At 32.7% G+C, this 20123-nt stretch overlaps 1 protein-coding gene and 2 long non-coding RNA genes across 7 annotated transcripts; all 3 read left to right on the forward strand.

The window, feature by feature from the left end:
* The first annotated feature begins 1789 nt into the window (after window positions 1–1789).
* On the forward strand, window positions 1790–8827 carry LOC108852983 (putative pectate lyase 14). The gene is made up of 7 exons (XM_018626451.2): window positions 1790–2216; window positions 2324–2386; window positions 2488–2544; window positions 7205–7847; window positions 8138–8241; window positions 8321–8459; window positions 8538–8827. The coding sequence occupies exons 1-7, from the start codon at window positions 2140–2142 to the stop codon at window positions 8757–8759; spliced, it is 1305 nt and encodes a 434-aa protein (XP_018481953.1). The 5' UTR covers window positions 1790–2139; the 3' UTR covers window positions 8760–8827.
* A 3177-nt stretch (window positions 8828–12004) lies between these two features.
* On the forward strand, window positions 12005–13580 carry LOC130512017 (uncharacterized). Its single transcript, XR_008945539.1, has 6 exons — window positions 12005–12337; window positions 12515–12650; window positions 12736–12875; window positions 12963–13002; window positions 13110–13286; window positions 13380–13580. It is a non-coding gene; the product is annotated as an uncharacterized LOC130512017 (long non-coding RNA).
* Window positions 13581–15028: 1448 nt separating this feature from the next.
* On the forward strand, window positions 15029–18368 carry LOC108823047 (uncharacterized). Of its 5 annotated transcripts, none has more exons than XR_008945185.1 (8): window positions 15029–15287; window positions 15365–15581; window positions 15653–15713; window positions 15797–15861; window positions 15964–16058; window positions 16283–16598; window positions 16676–16871; window positions 17332–18368. It is a non-coding gene; the product is annotated as an uncharacterized LOC108823047 (long non-coding RNA). The 5 variants fall into 5 exon arrangements; XR_008945186.1 differs by having other exon boundaries at window positions 15372–15581; XR_008945184.1 differs by having other exon boundaries at window positions 15030–15581; window positions 17604–18368.
* The last annotated feature ends 1755 nt before the right edge of the window (window positions 18369–20123 follow it).

The following is a 20123-nucleotide window of genomic DNA, read 5'->3' on the forward strand; positions in this document are numbered from 1 at the left end:
AGCCTATGTCCAAAATTGGGTCCAACAGTAACCTGTCTTGGGGTTTTCTCCTCTTCAGTGTGGGGTGTGGCTGTTCGGGAATCACTCCTAAAAAGTTTAGGTGTATGGGTTCTTAGATCTACAACCTTTCACCACAGTTTTGGGTCCACCACTGGTCTATGGTGGTAGCGGGCGTTTGGCCTTGGCGAGTGGAGTTTCTTCTTTTCTTATTGCGGTCTGCGGTGTGTGGTTTTGTTCCATCCGTATGTGTGTGTGGTTTTGTTCCATCCATATGCTTATTTGGGTCTCCTCGGCTCGTGCTGGTGTCGACTGCTCTTCAAGGTTGGTGTGTGCTCTTCAAGGTTGGTTTGTGCTTGGTGTTGTGTGGCCTTCCTGTCGCCATCTCTTTCTCCCTGTGAGCCTTGCTGCAGTTTGGATTTAAGTGAAAATTCTTTGGGTATGTGGTGAAGGGTAAACTTCTATAGAGCTTTTGGCTTTCTTGTTCACTTGGTGGTGCTTCTCCGGAAAGGGTGCTCTCTTCATGTTTGAATGCACTTATTGTGCGTTTGATTAAACGGATGTACATGGTAAAGTGTTGGTTGAATGGAGGCAGCAATCTTTAGTCGTCTTTCTCCATACAACGGCATTGCCAGTTGAAGATCCCTCTTCGTGCTGCTGCATCTTTGGGTGAGCGAGCGAGTCTGAGATGTGATTCTCTGTGAAAGTTGTAGTTTGTGGGTCGATCAGAAGCTGCATGAGCCGTGTAAATCACGGTTAAAGGGCACATTTCTCTCCTGGTAGTTCGAGGCAACTGGTTCTTCACTCTGCTCATTCATTTGTCTTTGATCTAGCATTGCTCCGGTGGTGTCTAGTCCTAAGCTCTCTCTCTCTAGATCTCTCTTGTTCTATCCTTAGTTAATTTTCATAGTAGGTTCTTCTGTTTAGTTCAATTTATGTAAATTTGCTACTTGTTATAAGTGTAAACTTTGTCTAAAATGACAAATCTAGTAAAAAAAAATTTCAAAAGGAAAAAAGTAAAGTCAAACAATCAATGCTTTAGTGGTGGGAGTAGACATGTAAAAATGGACCGCAACCTGCACGTTATGTCCAAGTAACCTAATAGCGGAGCAGGTCTGGACATATATATACAAACCGCAACCCGCAGCGGATCGACCCGCACAAATCAAAATAAAATTAAATCTACAGCGAATTGGGATATTAGGATGCAGGTTGCATCCTTAACTTTTCTAAAATGTAGAGTTTTAATGAAATATAAAGATTATAAGTAATTTGAAATCCATGTATTTTTATAAATACTTTATTATGTATAGCAAAAACGCAACAAAATGAATTTTGTAATCAACTATCTCAACACTTTAGTCTTCATTTGTTTTGTATTAACTGATAGAGTAGGTTTATAGATAATTTTTCCTTTTATAGATAATCGTTCCTTTTGTATTTCTGTTTATTATATATTTGTTTTCTTCAAATTTGTTAACTCTTATACACAAGTGTTTGATAGTAATTAAAAATGAACATATTATATATAAATAACTTAGATGATATGAATTCTGTAAAATATATTTGTTTATGGTCTCTTGTTTTTCTATGATTTCCTTTATTGTTTTTTCTATAAACTGAACATTTTTCAATTTTATGTACATCATTTACTGAAGAAAAACTCGATGATTCATTTTTATAAATTATACTCATTTTTTTATAAATTATACTCATTATTAATAACATAAAAGTAAGATAACACATTTTAAATATTATATGAATGGTGCGACCGGTGGATTGGCCCGCAAAACTGCTTCGCTTATACGGGATGGACTTGGACATATATACAAACCGCAATCCGCAGTAGATCAACCCACACGGGCCATATAAAAGTTGAACCCGTTATGAATTGGGTTACCTGGATGCGGGTTGGCCATATCTCTAGGCTGGAGGTAGAAGACGCCGTTAAAAAGAACGCGTCACCATCAAAACAATTCTTAACGACGCGTCAAAATATAATATAATTAACAGACTCACACAGCTTCTTTGCAACCTATTTATATATAAATACTCTCATCACCTCTCTGATCTCTTTCATTCAAGATATATTTCTCTCTCCCGTTTCACCGAGGAGAGAAAAAGCTTCAGCAATATCCAACAATGGCGGTCGCTAGAACATTGTCTTCAGTCTCACCAACTCTGATCATAATTCTTACACTCTTTCTCCATGTAAATGCGTAAGTTAGAGATTCTTAAATTGCGATGTGATCTTGGATTTTGTGTCTATCACTCCGATAGAAATTCTTATTTTATGTTTTGTCTTGTATTATTAATTACAATGTAGAGTTCAAGTAAGAAAGGAGTTGAAACCTGATCCGAACTCAAGAAATACATCAATGGCGGATTAGTGAGTTCTCACTTCATTTTTTGGCGTAGATTTAACTCCGCCGTTCAGATTGGATCTATTATATTAAAGAAGTCACTTTGCATGCTCTGTTTTCTTCTCAGTGAATGGCATGAACACGCCGTTAAAGACCCAGAAGAAATAGCAGCCATGGTCGATATGTGAGTCTCTCTCTCAGTAGTCAGTATAATATATATATACACACATAAAAAGTGGAGAAGAAAACACCTTTTTCGATATATTTCGTATTAGTAACGTCTCAGATAGTCAAACGAGGTGATACTTTAACTTGAACTTATGTGTAGGCCAAAAGAAAAGAAAAATATTCAGTTTCCTTTGACTACTAGTTAGTTAAATTTTCTAGTGTAGTGTGTTTAGGTATATAACATATGAAAAATTCCTTACCATGAAACAATTCCTCATTTTAGTGAGGCACAATTTCCTTTGAAACATATGTGTAAGCCAAAAAGAGAAAAATAATTCATAATTTCATAATAGGAGATACTATTTTAAAATTTCTGTATATTGAGGAAAAATTAAATAAACATGTGAAACCCTTCTGACAGAAGAACAGCAATTTTATTGAATAAAGCCACACACCGTGATTCCCATGTATAGCTCTCTATTCCCTCCTAAGATCCACCGACGCCCCCTGTATTAATGTTTGCATACATTGCATATGTGTAATTAATATATATAATGTCTTATTTTAATAGAGTTAGTACACAACATTATATTATTTTAACGTAAATTAGAAAATAGTAATGAGGATCGGTGTTTTTCTATTATCTTTTATTTTTGTAAAAGTGAGGATCAAGGGGTTTAAACTATTTTAGGGTGAGTGGAAGAGGAACATTATTGTTCACGATAATTTTGACAAAATATAGTTTTTATTCTATATATGAAGCAATATATCACTTTAACACGTTAAAAACGTTCAAAAATTGTTACGTTTACGGGATATTTGTGATTGGTTGATTATAAGATGTTACAACAATTTAATAATAAATTATCAATATAAACATATTATAACATTATAAATATTAAAACAGAATATTGTGAAAAATATAATAATTATTAATATAATATGATTAATAATAGTATTATGTTTATTTATTTATTTATTTTTTAATAATTGAAAGTTATAATTTTAATAACTTTTTTGACAAAAAATAATATTTTTGAAAATTTATGTTTAAGCTTTTAAAAGAATATTTTGTTTCATTTTATATATGTGTATAACTTTATATTTATGTATATTATTTTTAAAAAATTCTAAAAAATAGCTATTTTAAAGTTTTTATAAAACAAATTATGATACTCTTTGTGAATTTAAATTAATATATAAAATGTATATATATTTTAATTTATAATATTTTAATTTTAGTTTTTAATTTAAAATTTTAAAATATTTAAAAAATAATTTTATATTTTGTATCCATCCGCAACCGTAAACGATAACTAGAACCATCTTTTAATTTTAAGAGGTTCGAAACAGTTTAAATTTATTTGTAACAGTTTATATAATTATTTTGAAATATTGTCAATCGTTATTAACAATAAAAACTGCATTTGGGAGTGATAACTGAAAAACCAGTTAAAGGTTTTCAGTCACAGGTTTTTAGTCACGGAATTATATAGACAAATGACCAATTTCTGAATGGGATCGTATCCCATGAAATATATAATTCCTTATGCTAGAGGACATTTAATTACCCACATGGCCCTACCTCACCAGTACGTCAAGTTAAATACAGTACAATATTGCTTACTTCTATTCGTGTCTCCCCTAGCTTGACTTTTTACACTGTCTATAGTAGTGAATTAGAAACCATGTGATCGGTCTCATGAACGAGTAATAAATCGAAACTTGATCCGACAACCGTACATATTTATTTTCACGTTTATTTATATATATTTTTACATAATTGGTATATATTTTTATGGTTACTCATATATTTAAATGTTTATATAATTATTTCAAATATATTTATAGTTTTCTCATGCTATTAATTAATTAATTATTTAAAATCATCACATATGTACATGTTGATTTTTTTTCCTTCTGAAAATATATTAAACGACCAAATATGTACATGTTGATTCTTAATAAGTATTTAATTTGTCCCATTAATTTGATTTTGATTTTTAAACCATTTTTTATGCATGAAATAACATATTTAAAAATTATTTTGTATTTTGTTCATTATAATTCTAACCCATAATTCAGAGAGATATAATTTCTTTGGCAATTTTATTTTGTTTATTCATTTTATATAATAAATTAGTCTATATAAAAGTTTAAGATAAATATTTTTCATACATGTATTATAGAGTTTTATATTTATGAAAATAAAATATATTAACTTATCAATTTAAAATAATTTTATCATATTTAGTTCATTATATGGTATAATTTAAAATTATAGATATTCTTATAAAATGGATAAAATATGATAGTTCAGTTATATTTTATAAAATGAAAAGAATATAATTCTATCATATTTTATCCATTTTATAAGAATATATATATATATATATATATGTTAATCTTATTATATAAAGCTTAGTTTTTCAAAGTTACTAATTAACACGATTGCGACACATGGCAATTATAACTTTAAGATTGTGACATGTGTTAAAATACATATAAATAAATAAAATCAATCTTGTCTTTTTAAAGATTAAACCAGAAATATTTAAAAGACTGTTTAATAATACTAAGTTTCTTTTATTCAAATCCTAATTTAAAAGGTCATAACCAAAAAATAAATTGTCATTTAAAAATGATTTTATTAAACCAAAAAAATGTAAAAGGCTGATTAATGCTAATTTTATTTTATTTAAATCTTAGTTAAAAAGGTCATAAACCAAAAAGAAATTTATTACTCCCTCCGTTTCAAATTATATGTCGTTCTAGAGGAATTTTTTTGTTTCAAAATAAGTGTCGTTTTCGGTTTTCAATGCAAAATTTATTGACAATATTATATTTTCCATTTTTCTATTGGTTGATATATGTTAGGTGTATTGGTAATAGTGTTTTTATTTTGGAAATATGTAAAATTAAATGCAATCTTAATCTGTGTGCATAAGGTTAGAACGACATATAATATGAAACGGAGGGAGTATATAAAAAAGAAAAATGTAAAAGACTTTTTAATGCTAATTTTCATGTATTCATATCCTAATTAAGAAGTTCATAACCCAAAAAAATATTTACATATAAAAACAATTTTTTAAAAAGTAAAAGTAAATAAAAAGTAAAGATAAATATGAAAGAAATAAAAAACAACTGTAAAGAAATATTAAAAAAGTCAAAGACTGTTATGTTAATTTTACTGATATTCATTGTAAAAATATTACTGATATTGAAAAAGCCTAATCTTGAAAATGGCAACTTTTAATCCTAGACAAAATAGAATTGTAAAAGATTATGTAATATTAATTTCTTTTTCTAAAACCCTAAAAACTGTAAAAGAATATCTGATAGTTGTTTTCCTTTCTAAAAATCCTAAACAAAAGAGATTTTTGCCCTATTTTTAAGTGATAACCAATTGAGAATTTTAAAACATTATTTGATAAAATTTTAAGAGAGAATGTTGATGATGAACATGATACTAAAAATTATATAGTTAATAAAAGAAGTGTAAAATTTTGTATTGATACAAATTGTAAAAATAGTAATTTTTAAATTATTTATTAGTAACTAAAATAATTATTTGATAGCTTTTTTTTTGAAATTCTAAAGAGAATATAAATTGTAAAAGGTTACATAACAGTAATTTTCCTTTTGTACATCCTAAACAAAAAGGTAAAAGAGTATTTAAGAATATTTTTTTATTTTTAAATTGTAAATAAAAAGGAGATTTATAAAATAGAATGTGTTCCATTTAAAACAAATCCTACATAATAAAATTTTAAAAACTTATTCAATAAAGTTTTTAATTATTACATAAGAAAGTGTACGATGATGTCATTGACTCGATTGACGCTATTTGACTTTTAATTTTTTTCTTTTTTATAACAAAGTGTATAGATTTTTTTCTGTAATCTTAGTACAAATTTGATAGCAATTCATCTATGGACCATGATTATAAAATATTAACTTAAACTTATGTGTAACAACTGTTTTTTAACTATAAAATAAATCTCACATAACAAATGCATAAAAATTTATAAAACTATAATAAATAGTTTATTGTTTTATGTTTTTTTATGAAATTAAAACATTAAATAAAATTCGTTGCAACGCAACGGACTTATATTTAGTGTATGATAAATTTTCATTACTAAGTACGAAATTAGTGAAAGTACCTATGTTCAATTTTTGACAATTAAGATCTTGTTATAATCTTTTCAACAGATTTGTTATATATATATATATATATATATGTATGTATTTTTAAAATTAAAAGATATCAAAAGATATTATGATTAAAGCATTTAGTTTCTCAAAAATATTAAAGTAGTTAAAAAGATTATATATTATTAGTATTAAGGAAATACATTTAATAAATTTTCTATAAAATTGTCCAACTAAAAATCTCACACATGAAAGAAACTATTTAATAGAATAGATAGCTGAACAAATAGTACAAATATGTTTTGTTTTTTTGCAACAATGATACAAATATGTTACCAAAAAAACGAGAGTTGTCCGTGGCCTTGGGGTTATAGGTTCTCGTATTCCGTTACCCATCTCAAAATTGTACAATAAACATCTGTGCAAGATCGCAAAGAGAAAATCATGGCTCGATTTGATAAAATCCGTAACTTTCATTCTCTTTTAATTTAACTAAATTTTCATGACAAAACCTGCAGGAAGATACGAAACAGTACAGAACGTAGGAGGTTAGGTTACTTCTCCTGCTCAACCGGAAACCCAATCGACGATTGTTGGCGTTGCGATAAAAAATGGCATCGCCAGAGAAAGCGTCTAGCAAATTGCGCCATCGGATTTGGACATAACGCCGTCGGAGGCAGAGACGGACGTTTCTACGTTGTTACTGATCCCTCCGATCACGATCCGGTGAAACCTAAACCCGGTACGCTCCGGTACGCTGTGATACAAGACCGACCACTATGGATCGTCTTCAAGCGCGACATGGTCATCACTCTAAGTCAAGAGCTCATCATGAATAGCTTCAAAACGATCGATGGTCGTGGCGTGAACGTGCACATCGCTGGTGGAGCATGTATTACGATTCAGTACGTGACGAACATCATCATTCACGGGATTAACATTCATGATTGTAAGCGTACTGGTAATGCCATGGTTAGAAGCTCGGAGACACATTATGGTTGGAGAACGATGGCTGATGGTGATGGTATCTCGATTTTTGGGTCGAGCCATATCTGGATCGATCATAATTCTCTGTCGAATTGTGCTGATGGTTTGATCGATGCGATTATGGGATCTACTGCTATAACCATTTCGAATAACTATCTTACTCACCACAACGAGGTTAGGTCATTTCTTTTGACTCTTGTGGCTTACGTTACTAAGTTATCGGATTAATTGAAATCTTAGGACATATGCTGGTAATTTGGTCTCTCTAGGAATGTTTACAACATAACTACCAGATTTTTTTAACACAGAACTTATTATTACTTTTCATACACAACTCGCTTTTTCCTTTGATTAATTAGTATGATGTTTTCAAGGTGCAAAGAATCCTATAAATGAAGATGAAGAAAGTTGCTCTACTTTTATTTCGATGTACATTCAAAAGCTGACAAACAATGATAATGCAGGCTATTTTGTTGGGGCATACCGATTCCTACACCAGAGACAAAATGATGCAAGTGACGATTGCATATAATCATTTTGGGGAGGGTCTTATACAGAGAATGCCCAGGTGAATCTTTGGTTTCCTCCTACTGGTTAATTCATATTCAAATTCTTATAAACTTTTGGAAGCATTGGTGTTATTTCAGGTGCAGGCATGGATACTTCCATGTGGTAAACAACGATTACACTCACTGGGAAATGTATGCAATCGGTGGAAGTGCAAACCCTACCATAAACAGTCAAGGAAATCGATTCCTAGCCCCAGGAAACCGTTTTGCTAAGGAGGTATTTTGATAAATCCCCGTTTAGATCAGTTTTTAATCTCTAAAACCAGACATAATAATAATTTTTTTTTTTGAGCAGGTGACAAAGAGAGTAGGTGCAGGGAAAGGAGAATGGAACCAGTGGAACTGGAGATCACAAGGAGACCTATTGCTCAATGGTGCTTACTTCACTTCATCTGGAGCTGGAGCTTCTTCAAGCTACGCTAGAGCCTCTAGTTTGGCTGCTAAATCATCTTCCCTTGTAGGCATGCTTACCTATAGCTCTGGTGCCCTGAAATGCAGGATCGGCACGCCTTGTTAATCATTTGTATACAACTTTGGAACCAAAACTGAACACATAGAAACTATATGAAATGGGAAAGAACGAACTCATTTTCTTCGTTCCCATGTTTTGACTCCAAGTTGTAGTATAGTACATTGCTTCTTCACTCGCATAATATTCTTCTATAAATAGATCGATTGATTAAGATCAGAAAATTACTATATTTTATAGGCTTCATTTAATTTTGGACTAGGATTAAATCATATCAGATAGAATGGTTTTGTAATGGAACAGATCGTCTCTACCAAGTGAGGATTACAAACATAAAAACTAAGAGAACGCTGTCTTACAAAGTTTGCATTCTTAAAATGGAGTTTCAGTCCCACTTCTTTTTCATTAGCGCTGTATAAAGCTGATCTACGATCAAATGTACGTTTTCAAGTAATTTGTGTTATAGTTTGTGCGAATCATGTTTTTAATAATAACTAAATCTTGACATTGACATGCACAACTGCGCAGATATTTATTTTCTTTCATATTTATATAAATATTTTATTTTCACTTTTAGATTGGTATATATTGTAATAATCATTTTGGCATCAATGTTTTTGTCTCTAACTGTAAGAGCATCCGCATTAGCGGATCTAAGAGGTTCATGGGCCCGAATTCTTAGGGCCAAATTAATAAAAAAAAATGCATTTAATTTGGTGAACCGATCCTTCGGCATGAACCTGAAGAAGGGAGTTCAAGCCACGCGTCGTGTTCTCAGTCACCTTCTCCTCCAAAAGCACCTCACCCTCTCGCCAGTCTCTCCTTCGTCATCTCCGATCTGTAAGTCACTGCAAACTCGTTTCCCCCTCCCACTGACTTGCCGGATCTCTGGTGTCTCCAACAAACTCCGGCGGAGTAAAACCCTAAATCGACTCTTTACTTTTTTCGCCGCCGACCAAAGGGAATGAAGGTGTTCCATCTCGACCGCGAAAACACTCTCTCTGTTTATCTCTTCTCCGATGTCACCAACTCCAAGTACTCTCTCTCTCTTCCTTGCTTCCGTACAGATATTTATGAGAATCTCTGTTTAGTTTAATCTATATTTTAACTATAAAACCTGCTCAGAAAGCACTTGTCTCCAGTGGGGGTCTAGTTCGGTGGTCTAGATTATTGATTTATAGCTGTTGTGAGTTAGGACTGGAGAACAGTTAGTTGTGTCTTGAGAGAATGAGAAAAGTATCTCGGCACTAATCTGGCATCTCTGGTTTGGTGAATTGTAATAAGAATAGATATATACAAACAACTTTTCTAATATTGTTCGTTTATTGCTCCAAACTAGATTATAGAATCATTGAAACGATGTGGGATATCTCAAAGCTCTACTTACATTCTAGCTGCCCGGTTCAATGCTTCTCCCCTTGAGGTCATCATCATCATCTAAATAATTCATGTTCTTGCTTTTTTTTTAGATTCTGTTTTCTTGGAGACACCAAATACACATATTCGTTTCCCCCTCCTAAGCGTCACAATTATTGTATAAGTTTAGCTTAGGGAGATAAATAGACTTGGTTTCTCAAACTGGCCTTTTCAACTAATGCTTATACGCTTAGGAATATGTGTTTGTGTTTGTAGCTTACTCGGACAGAGCAAAAACGTTTGATTCTTCTTAGTGTTTCCTTCACGGCTTCAACCTGTTAAGCTAGATGGGCTTCACACTTAAAACCAATTGGTGATAAGTGGATTGACCCATCTATCTTATATACTAGTGAATATTAGTTCCAACTTCCGATGTGGGACACTTTGTGTCTAATACGCCCCCTCGAGATGATGGCTCTTTGAGCGTCAATCTCGGAATTTATGGGCAAAGATCGATGGGCCAGCTTTGGGCACGGATCGATGTGGATCGGGTTGGACTTTGTAGATCGTGGGCTCTGATACCATGTTAAGCTAGATGGGCTTCACACTTAAAACCAATTGGTGATAAGTGGATTGACCCATCTATCTTATATACTAGTGAATATTAGTTCCAACTTCCGATGTGGGACACTTTGTGTCTAATACAACCTCTTTGCAACCTTTTTTTTTAATGTCGTTATTGGCTTTACAAATAGTTTGGCTACGTAGGTGGACATTTAAGTTACTTTCGTTAACAATGCTCATAGATTTCACAAAGTTCTATAAACTTCAGATCCTTAATATATGTAACAGAAGTTAAGTGGGCACTGTTTTTGACTTGAGATCTTGCGTTAGGACTACAGTCTTCTATATGAAAGTTATGAACCCCAATTTCAGGTTTACTAATGGGGGAATACAATTGATAGAAGTTCATCACTATTTATGGTCCCATCATAAAATTATTAAAAAATGTCTATGAACCCCAAGAGGGGGTTCACTAATGGGGATGCTCTAAGAGTCAGTTCTTTCAAAATATACAAAAATCAATATATATTTTTTTATTTTGATTACCACTTGATAACAATCAAATCCATGATAAAAAGTTGTTTACATCAATTATTTTGTACTTAACTAAAAATATAGCTTTAACCGACCAAAGAGAAAAATATGAGACCTCAAAAACATAACTATTAATATATTTGTAAATATATAAATTTAAAATAAATAAATTACCTAATAAATAAAATCACCATAATACTTTTAGATAATTTTAAGGTACATAAAATTAGGAATGGAAATGAACGAAAAGACAATTTCTTAAGAATCTATGCAATTTTGAAAATGAAAACACACTTGTTACACATTTTGACTATCTGTTCAAAACTAATGAAATTTTCCATGTTTATATGTTTTTCTCAAATATATTTAATGATATTTGAACAATGTCTTTCTCTTTTCTAATCTATTTTTGATTGTTGTGATTTTTTGGTTTGACATTTCCTACAACTCCTTATATAAGAAACTAAGTTTTGCAATGGTTGACAGTCAAATATTGCGAGGATGGTTAATACCAAAAGTTGCAATAGCTCATCATCAAATGCTACAATCACAAAAATTACAACAATCAATCTATATCTAATACAATAAAGTAGGTATATCTGCCTTTTCTTGCGTCCACGTCGCTCAGGAAGGGTGGAGCTTTTTTCGACACGTGTCGACTCGGTAGGGCATCAGTGTTTCCCACGCGTTTTGGTTTTGTTGCGCGTCCGGTAGCTTTTTTATCTTTTGCTGGGCTAGACTTTTGTTTTTCTGTTTACTCTAACAGATTTAACTTGCGTTTGGGCTTTTTAAAATTATTGTGTCAAGCCCAAAAAATTATAGGTTTCTTCATCTTCTCACCTTTTATTTTTCTCCGTATCTCAGAGTCCGAGTTTTGCAGGAAACAAAGCGCCGATCAACTCGGCGTAACGCCTCGACCTTTCATTAATATGTTCTTTAATTCGGGCTTTAACGTGATCGACCCACTTCTTCCACTCTGAAGCATTCAATTGATCTCACCAGCTTCTAAAGTAACTGACGGATGCTCCACCTATAAATGTGTATGCTCCCAGCGATAAACAGAGTAACTCCCGCAAATCAGAAAGAACAATCTCTGTTAATCACCATCTCCAACAATGGCGAGTTCCTCCATCTTGCTTGCTAATTTACAAGCTAACCGCTGCTTAGACACTGTGAGATTAGAAAAGAAAATTCTTCTTTATCACCTTGATTGAATGTTTTAGAGTTATCCGATTAAGTTCTTGCCTGGAATCCACAAGTTTTCGGTGATCAATGCTTTATGATAGATTTTTTTTGTTCAAGCTTTATGATAGATTTATCTTATTATTATGGCTTTATGTTTATTTCAGTTTCAGTGATTGAGAGTAATGAATGGCGGGAGACACATTTAAAGCACTTACAAACCTTGTGTGCTCATGTTTGTTAGGAATCGGTGATAGCTTTCTTTTTCTCTAGCTTATAGAGAAAGTTTGTATCAAACAAATAGTAAGTTTTGCGTTTACGCCTATATCTAAAGACAATCGTATAGCTAAATTAGCATGGTAAATACTTTAATGGTTGGTTGGTGCAGATTTTGAAGCTTGCTTTGGACAATGATTGATTGTGGCATACTCAGGATGATCTGCAAGTTGGACTCAAAGACCTACAAGACTTTCTGAAACCAACGTAACAAGTGAATTCTTACCAGGATATTTGATCGATATAGTCAATGTGAGAACTTACTTCCCTTTTGCTTGTGGTGTCCTTAAATGTTTTATGTTTTAATCTTTTGGGATTTGACCCCTTTTTTCTTATCAGAAACACCAGAAGCTAGGACAAGCCTTTTTTACCATTACATGTAAACATGTTTCTACTGTTTAGTATCTTGCTTTTCCTGTATGATCGGAGCTTCAAACTCACATAACATGTTCTGAAAGGACTGTGATTGGTGATTGGTGAAAACAGTAATGCTGGAACCATCAGGCCAACAAGACTTGGAGAGCAGTCAAAACTCATTGAATTTGGTACAATGCATTGTCTCTGTGATCTTGCTGATGCACAAGGACATCAAAGTCAAGGAAGATATTATCACCATCCAAGTCAGAGATTGAATTGGTTCTGCACAACGTTATCACACTGCAGGTGGCCATTTGTTCTTTTTCCTATTCTCTTATCGTTATATATTGCAAATCCATGTTTCTGATTGTGTTTTTACCTCTTTGATTTTCTTTGCAGTCCTCCGATCTTGACTGTAGACATATGATGAAAACCACAGAAGAGCAACTTAGGATTGCATCTAATAGCTTAATAAGCTGTGCAACAATATAATGATTTGTGCTCTCGGTGTAAAAACTATATGACTTTCCTTTTTTTTATTTGGGAAAGCACCAATTTAAAGTACACAATTTTGATAAAGATATGACTTTTCTTTGCTTACTTGAGAAAGCACCAACTTAAGTACACAATTTTGCTATGCAATACGAAAGCTCTGATTCATGGCTTGAACATGGTCCATGACTAGCTCTAAGTGTGCTTCCAAAAGGCCATGAGTTCAGGCAATATTTTGCTGTTGACCCCACAAGTTTCTAACTCAGATACATGACAAAAGAAGTATCTGTTGGAAACTCAAAACTAATTAGATTTTTTTTGTCACAAAAAACTAATTATATTCCTAGATATAACAAGTAAAATAATAAATATTTAGTGAAAAAACTTAATTAACTTCAACTTGGTAAAAAATATTTAGAAAATAGCAAATTAGTTAGTTGTAGATTAGATAATCTAAAATATATAAATTTCAAAAATACATAGAAAATTACAAAAAAAAGAAAAAAATATGTTTATAATATTGTTCTTCAAATTTCATCAACAAAATAAATAAGAAAATTTCATACGACAAAAAATATTATGAAAAAGAGAGTTCAAGATCGGTAAAGTTTATAAGGTCAAATTTGGATGGAAACTAAGCAAAATAAAAACAAACAAACAGTGAAATACAAAATAAAAGCAAACAAATAGTGAAAGCTCATTAATAAACTTTTCCACATGATTAAAATAATCAAATTATCATGTTAAATGTTGCCAACAATTATAACTCAGACGAAAGCATGACGGAAACTTTTCAGACACAAACTCTGTCGTTTATTTCAAAAACCTAAGCTTATGATATTTTGCAGCGGAACCATCAGATTGAAGAATCAACACATTAAGTTAATGAGTCAATGTTTGGATAATGACAATCCAGAGACTCATTACATTGAAGTGTTAAATCATTACTTCTTTCATCACAAATCTATCAAAGGACTTAACCATCTTCACCAATCCGCATATGGGAACTATCAAAGTGGTATATTAATATTGTGGAGAGGCAATTTTGAAGAGGAAAAATATTTTTTCTTCAAACAAGATAATCACAGAAACAAACACAAGTATTTGCATTTTTTCCTTCTAGAACTCAGCTTTATTTTATGTTTAAATTTCAACTGATTTTACTTTGTTATGACTATTATCTTTTTATTATACTTTTATTGACTCGATCAATCACAACTATTTATGTTATTTCATATTGACCTAACCAACTTCAAAACAAAGTAATACACTGTTATCGCTAAAAATAGATAAAAAATTATCATTCTCTTTTAACATATATTCATCTTCATATTTTACATATTTTTTTTACTAAAACCATAAAATAAATTATAAATTCATATAAGAATAAAACATACGAACCCGGCGCGTAGCGCCGGAAAACCACTAGTTGTACTAAAAGGCAAATATAAGCCATGGAGAAGCTGTCCACGTCATTAAATTAAATCAGCCAATAGGAGAACCTGAATTAGCCACGTCACCTTTGCTTGAGACAAAACAATTTCACGGTTATGTTGAACCCAATCTCAGAAACCATAATCCCAGAGCCGTCGGTCGATTCGTTTCTCATTCACTTCATCTTCTCCGTTTCCCTTCTCGCGATCTTCATCACTACTAATAATCAAACCTCCTCTCCCATCTTTAATGTCTTTCGTTTCACTTCCCTCTCTATCTATTTCTTATAAACCTCTTCACCTTTTGTTGCTTTGTTCTGTTCTCTCCAATCCAATCGTAGCTCAATTGTTCTCTAATATTCTCCGGAACGAGCTCACAAAGGTATCAATTCCATACTCTATTACCGAAATTTCTCCTAGGTTTCTTCAGTTTCGGGTCTCCCAACATGTTTGTGACAGTACCCAGAAGCGTTGAGCTTGATCTGTGAGAAGAGGATTCATGGGTGTCACGTTTAGGATTTCAAAGATTGGTAGAAAGTTTGGGCAGAGGGTTTCTACTGAATCGTGTGATCCTGACTCTCAAGTCTCAAGAGCACCTGAAGAATCCGAAAGCAATCGTTCTAACAGGGAAATCAAAGGCAGTTTCTCTAAAAAAATTCTAAATTTTGAGCGTTTAGTAAGTGAAATTGAGGTCATTATTCCTAATAAATTGGTAAAATTTAATTTATTTTATTTTTTTTGCTTCAGGGCATTGTTGAAAGCCATGGTGGTGAATTTCTGTAGCCATCTTTACTTGAAATATCTCCAGGTTAACATCTAAGCCACTTTCGCTGAGAATAATCCTGTGAGCTTTGTTGATTTGAATGCGTTTTTTTTTTCTTTTCTTTGCAGAGCATGAAGTTTCCTTCGTATTGAGTCTCTATCTGAATGTGTACTCTTTAGGAAAACCCTCTGAGGTATGTGGTAGAACTTCATGTCCTGAGATATATCAGGTATAGTAGTGTGTTTGTCTTCTAGATCGAGTATAACTGAGTCTATTTTGGGTTTTCTTATCGCAGCCAGTTTTCAGAGGCAAGAAGTTTCTTTTTCAACAAAAGTTGGGTCTCTTTTATTTGTCAAAATATGCGACACTGCGGTAGACTACTAAATCAAGGTGAGCTGTCTTTTCATTGCAAGATGCTCTTGATGTTCAACTGTTGTACTTTCGTTTTAAAGGAAACAAAAACAATAATCACTATCAAATTGTTGGTCGTGGAGCTGTGAATGGCTCACCTGCTGCTCAAAGCATCCTTTTCTACGCATTCTTTCTGGTTAAAATGTTGTTTTGTGTAGTCTATCAATTTGTGCTTTATCTAACCTCTCTTATAATTCTTTCAGGTTTCATCAGATGCTGACAGGACCTTATAACTCAGTACGCCAAGCTAGAAGAGGACTACGGAGATCCCACCATTTATCCAAGAAATTCTTGAGAAAGCTATCTTGCTCTCCAAGAGAAGCAAGCCCAAGCCAAAAGACTCCAACTAACCAACTGCTCTCTCCTATTAATTTCCTCTCTTTTAATACTAAATCTCTTGAGTGTAACTGCTTCCTCTTCTCTTTATTTTGCAGGTACAAGCCACGTGACTGGATCATATCAGTGTCCCACATCTTTGATCGCCATCGGCGTCCAGCTGCAGTAACGTTTGCAATTCACGTAATGCTTATTTTTCTCATAGGTTCTGCTCTTTTATATTAACATGAAAGATAACATGTTTAGATTGCAATGAACAGGGAGGGAACAACTACCTTGGAGATGATATTCCTGGTGGTACATGTGTCTCCTGCAAAAGCTCTAATGGACAAAGGTTAAGTGGTGATGAGCAGAGTAAGAGATTGATGGAATCCCCTCAAACCAGACACCCCCATCCGGTGGAAAACAAAAGCTGCACTGCACAACTATGAGGGGATCAATCCAGGGGAAGACCAGGTTCTATTTCTCTTTAGTTTCATTGCAATGTTTTTTCCTAGATATTCTCAGAATTTTATTCGTTGAACCATGTTTGCATCTTAAGCTATTAATAATACGTAATCTATACTTCTAAAGAGACGTTGCTTTCATTTGTATACTATTTCTCTGGAGCTTGATTATAATGTTGTTTTTCTTTTCTAAAAAAATAAACATATGGTTTGCTCGACCAGGTTTTAAACTTCTACCATAACTCAAATACGCTTTTACAAAAAAAATTTAACTACTCTATCGACATGTACTATTTCTCTTTAGTTTCCTTGCAGTGTTTTTTTTCCAAATATTCTCAGTATTATGTTTCTTGGACCATGTTTGCATCTTCAGCTATTAATAGTATGTTATATAATTAATTACAGAGCCATGTTGGTTTACACATGTCTACTTAGCATCTTTTTTTTTTTTGCCAAAATGTGAATTTCAGATTAAATATGAGAAGGGTTTGTAAACTTTACAAAAAACTTTAAACAAAATGGAGTTCACCTTGGCAAAAAGAATAAAAACAAGGTGAAGTCCATTGAAAGAAGAAGAATTTAAACTTTCTAGAGGTTCCTTAACCATGATAGCATAAGGGTCCTTGAAGTTCTTCTTGTGCTGTTTCCCCCAAGATAGTGTCTCTGATGTTGCGATCAATAAGCTTGCAAATCGTTGAGGGAGTTGATGAGGTACCATCATGAAGTCGTTTGTTTCTTTCAGCCCATATGCAATAGATAGTCGCATGGGAGACGAGTCTCTTAAGAACCAGAGGAGCATGAGAGTCTTTTAGAGATAACCATTCAAATAAAGCTGTCCAAGTGTGAAATCCCGAATGGTTATAACCAAGTCTTCGAAGAATCAGTGTCCATATCTGCTTGCTAACTTCGCAGCGAAGGAGAAGGTGGTCTCTCGACTCTATGGCAGAATCACAGAGACAGCAGTTTGCTGAGTTTCCAAGGCCCCAACTAAGAAGACGAGCGCGGGTTGGCATTCTGTCGTATTGAGCTATCCACATGAGGAATGCGTGTCGCGGTGTTGCTGACTTAAACCAGATAGACTCAGCCCATGGAACCGTTACATCTCTGTTTCTTAATGCCTCCCGAGTACGAGAAGTAGAGTAACTTGTCAAGGCGTCTCCATCAACTGGCTGAGAGAAGGTAGATGAATATTGGTAAGGTGAATCTGCAAGGTTTCTGCAGCAGGAGATTTTGCGCCTCGAAGACGCCAGCCATTATCATCACAAGAATCACTTACCGTAGCAAACAGAGGGATGGAGAGTTCACGAGGTCCACTACTGCCAAATAAATCTTACTGAAGCTCAATTATAATTTTGTTTTTCTTTTCCAAAAAATAACTTATGGTTTACTCGGCCATGTTTTAATCTTCAACCATAAGTGAAATACGAATTTAAAATTTGTTATCTATAAACTATTTAAACATCTTTGATGGTGAAAGAAATGAAAACAACGCCAAGTTTAATAGACGCATCAACGTTTCAAATGTTCTACGTTTTAAATATCGACCCAAAACTTAAAAAAAAAATATATCGACCCAAAAAACAACTAATGATGTATATGCGTGTGATGAGTTGACGAATCTAAAAAAATATGTTTTTAGAGTAACGCTTACGCTTGCTATTGAGGCCAACAAAATGAGTAATTGGAAGACATATATTTTATGTTACTCATAGATAATCAGATAATGATATATACGTTCAGCCTCACTTAGCTGAAGCAGCTTAGTTCCCCTTAAGCATGTATTTAATGCTATAAACAAACCAACCTCTCAAGTTGTAACTGAGATATTTAGGAAGAAACTAGGAGTCAGACCAATAGTTTTATACGAGTAAAACATTACTCTGCGGGACGTCGATATTGTAAACCTTTGCACCATCGTACACCATCGTACACCATCCATTGGGCATAAAACCAGAATCCGATCCAGAAAAGTAATACCAAACCCAACCAAGCATTGGTTAATTAACCAAACAAGTTTAAAATTTTCGTATCCAGAAAACCTGAACCAGACCTAACTCGAGTTAAAGTATTCTAGGTATCTGAATATATCTAAAATAGATTTATACACCAAAATATATTAATTATATTAAATTTAATATATTGAAAATATCCAAAATATATATAAGGTACTGTGAAGTTGTCAAAAAATAATTGAAATATGCAAATATTCAAAAATAAATGTTTAAAATAGCTAAACAATACCCAAAACACCAAAAAAATTAAAAATATCTATTGATCCTCTATTCAAATATTCAAACCTAACCCACGTCTATATTAAATTTTAGGTATCTTAGTATATAATCAAATTAATATGTTTTATACTATTTTAATTTTGTTTTTGAGAAATTCAAAGTATATAATGAATTTTAAAATTTTAAAATAATTTACTTCCAACATATCAGGAGGAGGCCGAGTTAAAATAACAATTAACCATTTATTAAATTTGTTGATATGGACAAAATTTTAAAATAACAATTAAGGAAGATAATTATATGAAATTAGTTTATTTAGTTTTATAATTTTAATCTAACTTAAATATATGTCTCTGTATGCAAATTCATAATTTTTAAAAAATCATATTTACTCAGAATATTATGGATTACCAAATTAAAACCACTTTTTAACATCAGTTCGGTTCGATTATAATTGGCTGTTTTTACTGGATTGAGCACCCCAAAATAATTCATCGACCTCCTTATTGTTTAAACACCATCAGTCCAAACACACTTTTCGTTTAAACATATGATCGGAAAATAAACTATCAACACACTTTTCCGCGCGTAACGCGGAAAAAGAATCTAGTACTATTAAAATTGAAGCATGATCAACTGATATTAGTTGGGTCCAACTATTTTTTCAGTAATACATACACAAAAAATAAACTTTATCACTACAAGAGAATGTGGCGTTAACGACCAACATTAACGACCACAGAAGTGTGGTCATAATTTTGGATCTACTGTACGACCAATTTATGACTAAAGTACAATTGGTCATACATTGGTAGTAAATTTGCAACTAATATCTGTAGTAGTAAATTAGTTGTAATTATACATCTAATTTACGACTACCATCCCAGCTAGTCGTAAAACAGTTGTAAATTTACGACTTATTTACAACCAACGATTTACATCCAAATAACGACTGATTTACGAGAGCTGTAGTAGCACTTTGGTAGTTAAGTTATCATTACACGTAAATACGTTGTAAAATCGCCACCAAC

Source organism: Raphanus sativus, chromosome 4, assembly GCF_000801105.2.
Source record: "Raphanus sativus cultivar WK10039 chromosome 4, ASM80110v3, whole genome shotgun sequence".
Lineage (NCBI taxonomy): Eukaryota > Viridiplantae > Streptophyta > Magnoliopsida > Brassicales > Brassicaceae > Raphanus > Raphanus sativus.